The sequence below is a fragment of the Cricetulus griseus genome, chromosome 4 (assembly GCF_003668045.3).
Source record: "Cricetulus griseus strain 17A/GY chromosome 4, alternate assembly CriGri-PICRH-1.0, whole genome shotgun sequence".
NCBI classification, from domain to species: Eukaryota; Metazoa; Chordata; class Mammalia; order Rodentia; family Cricetidae; genus Cricetulus; species Cricetulus griseus.
In genome coordinates this window covers 132,146,029-132,149,526 of record NC_048597.1, presented here as the reverse complement: position 1 = coordinate 132,149,526, position 3,498 = coordinate 132,146,029, and the positions used below count along the sequence as shown (strand labels likewise).

At 35.8% G+C, this 3,498-nt stretch overlaps 1 protein-coding gene across 1 annotated transcript; it reads right to left on the bottom strand.

Annotated features, from left to right (window-relative positions):
- Positions 1–406: 406 nt before the first annotated feature.
- On the bottom strand, positions 407–1,354 carry LOC100770862 (olfactory receptor 7G2). Its single transcript, XM_027411636.1, has one exon. It carries the CDS (start codon positions 1,352–1,354, stop codon positions 407–409), a length of 948 nt encoding a protein of 315 aa, XP_027267437.1.
- Between the last annotated feature and the right edge of the window lie 2,144 nt (positions 1,355–3,498).

The following is a 3,498-nucleotide window of genomic DNA, read 5'->3' as shown; positions in this document are numbered from 1 at the left end:
ATATATACATGCCCATATGCATGTTGATAAAATAAAACTACAGTGGACTACAGAAATTGCTCAATGGTTCTACCAGTGCCTCCTCCTCTAGAGGACTTGTTTTCACTTCCAATCACCTACTTGGCAGGTACCAACCATTTGTAGCTTTGGGTCCAGTGGATATGACACCCTCTTCTGGCCTATATATGCACCAGGCATGTATGTGAACACTTACATACATGTAGGCAAAACACCCAGGCATCTAAAATAAGCTAGAATTATATTAAAATTAACTTCAGTGTCTAATTTCAAGAAATTAAATTCAAAGCAAGACAGGTGAAAAGAACAGATAGCAAGCATTTTGGCTCAACAGCAATCCTGTCACTTTGAATCACTCTAGAAATCCAAGCCCAAAATTCAACACAAATCACAGAAGAGAAGCTGTCCTACCAATAACTTTCTTGAGTGCCTCCTTCATGTCCCTATTCCTCAAACTATAGATAAAGGGATTCATCATTGGAGGGACTATGGAATACATCACTGAAGCCACTGCAATCTCCCGGGGTGAATCAATTACCTCTGAGGTAATGTATACACCAAAACCAGTCCCATAGAACAAGAAAACAACTGACAAGTGAGACCCACAAGTGAAAAAGGCTCTGTACCTTCCTTCTGATGATGGCATTTTCAATACTGTAGACACGATGTGAACATAAGAGAAAATTATTCCAAATAGAGGAAGGCCAGCAAAAATAGAAGCTGTGACAAATATCAGGATGTTGTTAATGAGGCTGTCAGAACAGGCCAACTTGATGACTTGTGCAATTTCACAGAAGAAGTGCAGGATTTCCAGGTCAGTGCAGAAGGACAAGTGTAGCACCATGAGACTATGCAACAGACCATTCCCAATGCTAATGAATAGAGAGATAAGAACCAGAATAATACAGAAGCAGGGGTTCATGAGTACTGTGTATCTTAGAGGGTAACAAATGGCTACATAGCGGTCATAAGCCATTACTCCAAGGAGAAAACACTCAAAGATGGTACAAACTGCAACAAAGCAGCCCTGGCTGAGACAGCCTGCATAAGTGATTCTCTCATCCTGCGTTTGTATGTTCACCAGCATCTTTGGAACTGTTATGCTGACTAAATACATGTCATTAAAAGACAGATGACATAGAAAAAAGTACATGGGGGTGTGGAGATGGGAGTCACAGTTGATAGCCAACATTATAAGAACATTTCCAAAAATTGTGATCAGGTACATGCATAGGAAAAGGATAAAGATGAGGGGCTGCAGCTCTGTATCATCTGTCAGTCCACGTAGAAAAATATCAGAAGTGAGCGATTGGTTTTCAACATCCATGTTATACATCAATCTTATGGAGAAAGAATGGAAAGAAGTTACTGAAACACATAAACTATAAGCAATATTATAAAATGAGATTTGTTAGAAAGACACCTTATATGTGCCTTGCTCTTTTCAATTTAGTCTTTAGGACTAAAAGGTGAGGAAATTAGTTTGAACACAACACCACTTGTACTACTTAGTTATGGGTATCTAGTAATTAATAGACATACAAAATGTCCTATCCAATACCATCACAAGAGTTCATGCACATGCTTGAATGAATAGTAATAATCATTGTATTTCAAATAAGGCTTTTTATGCTCTGAATGAAATGGCATCTGCCTTTATAATATAACAAAAACAAAACAATGACACAGACTGAGTTTCAGTAGAAAGATTTATGGCAATGAATGGTAGTATAAGTCAATAATAGGAAGATATTTTGTGGAATTGTTTATAATCATCTTATGTATGCTGTTTGGACTCACCAAGTTGATAATCTCCTAAAACAACTTTCTTTCATTTCTGAAAATTAGTCAGTTGTAGGGTCTGTATTTCTTGTTAAACTTCAACAACAGTCATGCAAATACCTCACCTTTATGTTGCAAATAGAAGAACTCTCCCTGAGAAATACAAATCGACAGCATGAAGTAATAGGTTCCTGGTTAAAGATGAATTGTGTCTGAACAAAGTCCATGATGCTTCAAGACCTCTGAGGAGCTTAGTAGTAGGTCACAAACCCTGAATTCTTTAATCTTTGAACCTCTGGAGACTCAATGTCCAAAGCTCCTCATTAGAACAACTACTATACTATTATACTAAACCCAGGAGTTCATATCCTTAAGTATAAGACTAACAGTAGTGGAGAGATTTCAGACATTTGATTCTTTGATACTGGAAACCAAATGCACATAACCAAGTTTCCTCCCACACTTTATCATTACACACATACAAGATACCACTGCTCTCATATACTTCACACATTCCTTGTAAGGTTCTTTACAAACTAAAGGTTCTTTATTTATTCCATGTTACCTTTTAGCCTACATCCTCTTCTATTTTTAAAAATATGTTCTGTTTATGTATACAAACTTGTAGCTTTCCAAGTTTCCAATTATAGAAATTCAAACAAAGTTATCCTCCCTGTTCATCATCTTTGTTGAATGAAACTTAACTTTTGTCTTTCTCTGCTATAGATTTCTTGTCTGTTTTTTATGGGTCACTGCTGATAGTAAAACAGCATTAAAGTACCATGACCCCAAACACTGAGCTTGGGAAACACCAGCTATTTCACAATGGTTTGCAATTATTTTTCTCATGGAAAAAGACAGTGTGTTAATTTAGGAATTTGCTTGTTTGGTACTGTTTGCTTAGATTTTTTAAATTTTGTTTAGCTGGTTTCCTTCTGATTATTGTTTTATTCAAAGCTGAACTATAGTCAGAGAGTAGTAAGGCATTTGATTTATACCCTTAAAACAAACAAACAAATTGGCATTAGAACTCATCTCTTCCAGTAGGCTTTCTGTAATGGGGTGGGTGGGAGGATCAGTGAAACTTTCCATAGCTCAGTTGTGTTCCCATTGAACTACGTTTATAAGACTTACAATGTGTCTCCCTCTTGTATCCTTGTATGTGTGTATCTCTGTCTCTGTCTCTGTCTCTCTCTCTGTTATCATATATATATATATATATATATATATATATATATATATATTATACTCCTCTCATTCTTGTGATGTCTGTATTCAGCAACTTATGGAAAGGCTGAGTCTGAAAATTGATAGATCTACTTTGTCCTCCTCCAAAACCATCTGGACTAGGGTATTAAATCAGAACAAGTGAGCCATTTGCAGCCCATATGTTCTAAGCTAGTAATGATCGATACATACTTATTCTTTTTTACAATATGGATTGTGAAAGTGCCCTCATAATATATAATATGTAAGTGTCCCTGCCTAAATGTTTTGGTAGTGGAACATCATCTATAATATTAAAAGCATGACAACACTGAGCAAATAATTTTATTCCTTTATTTGTCACTATGGTATATAATAACTTTCTTCATTTAAGAAGTCTATGAACTAAATTTGGGAGTTTATTTGTTTGTCTATTTTGGGTAGTAGAGATTTGAATTAGGATCATGCAAAAAAACTACCTCATGAATTTTA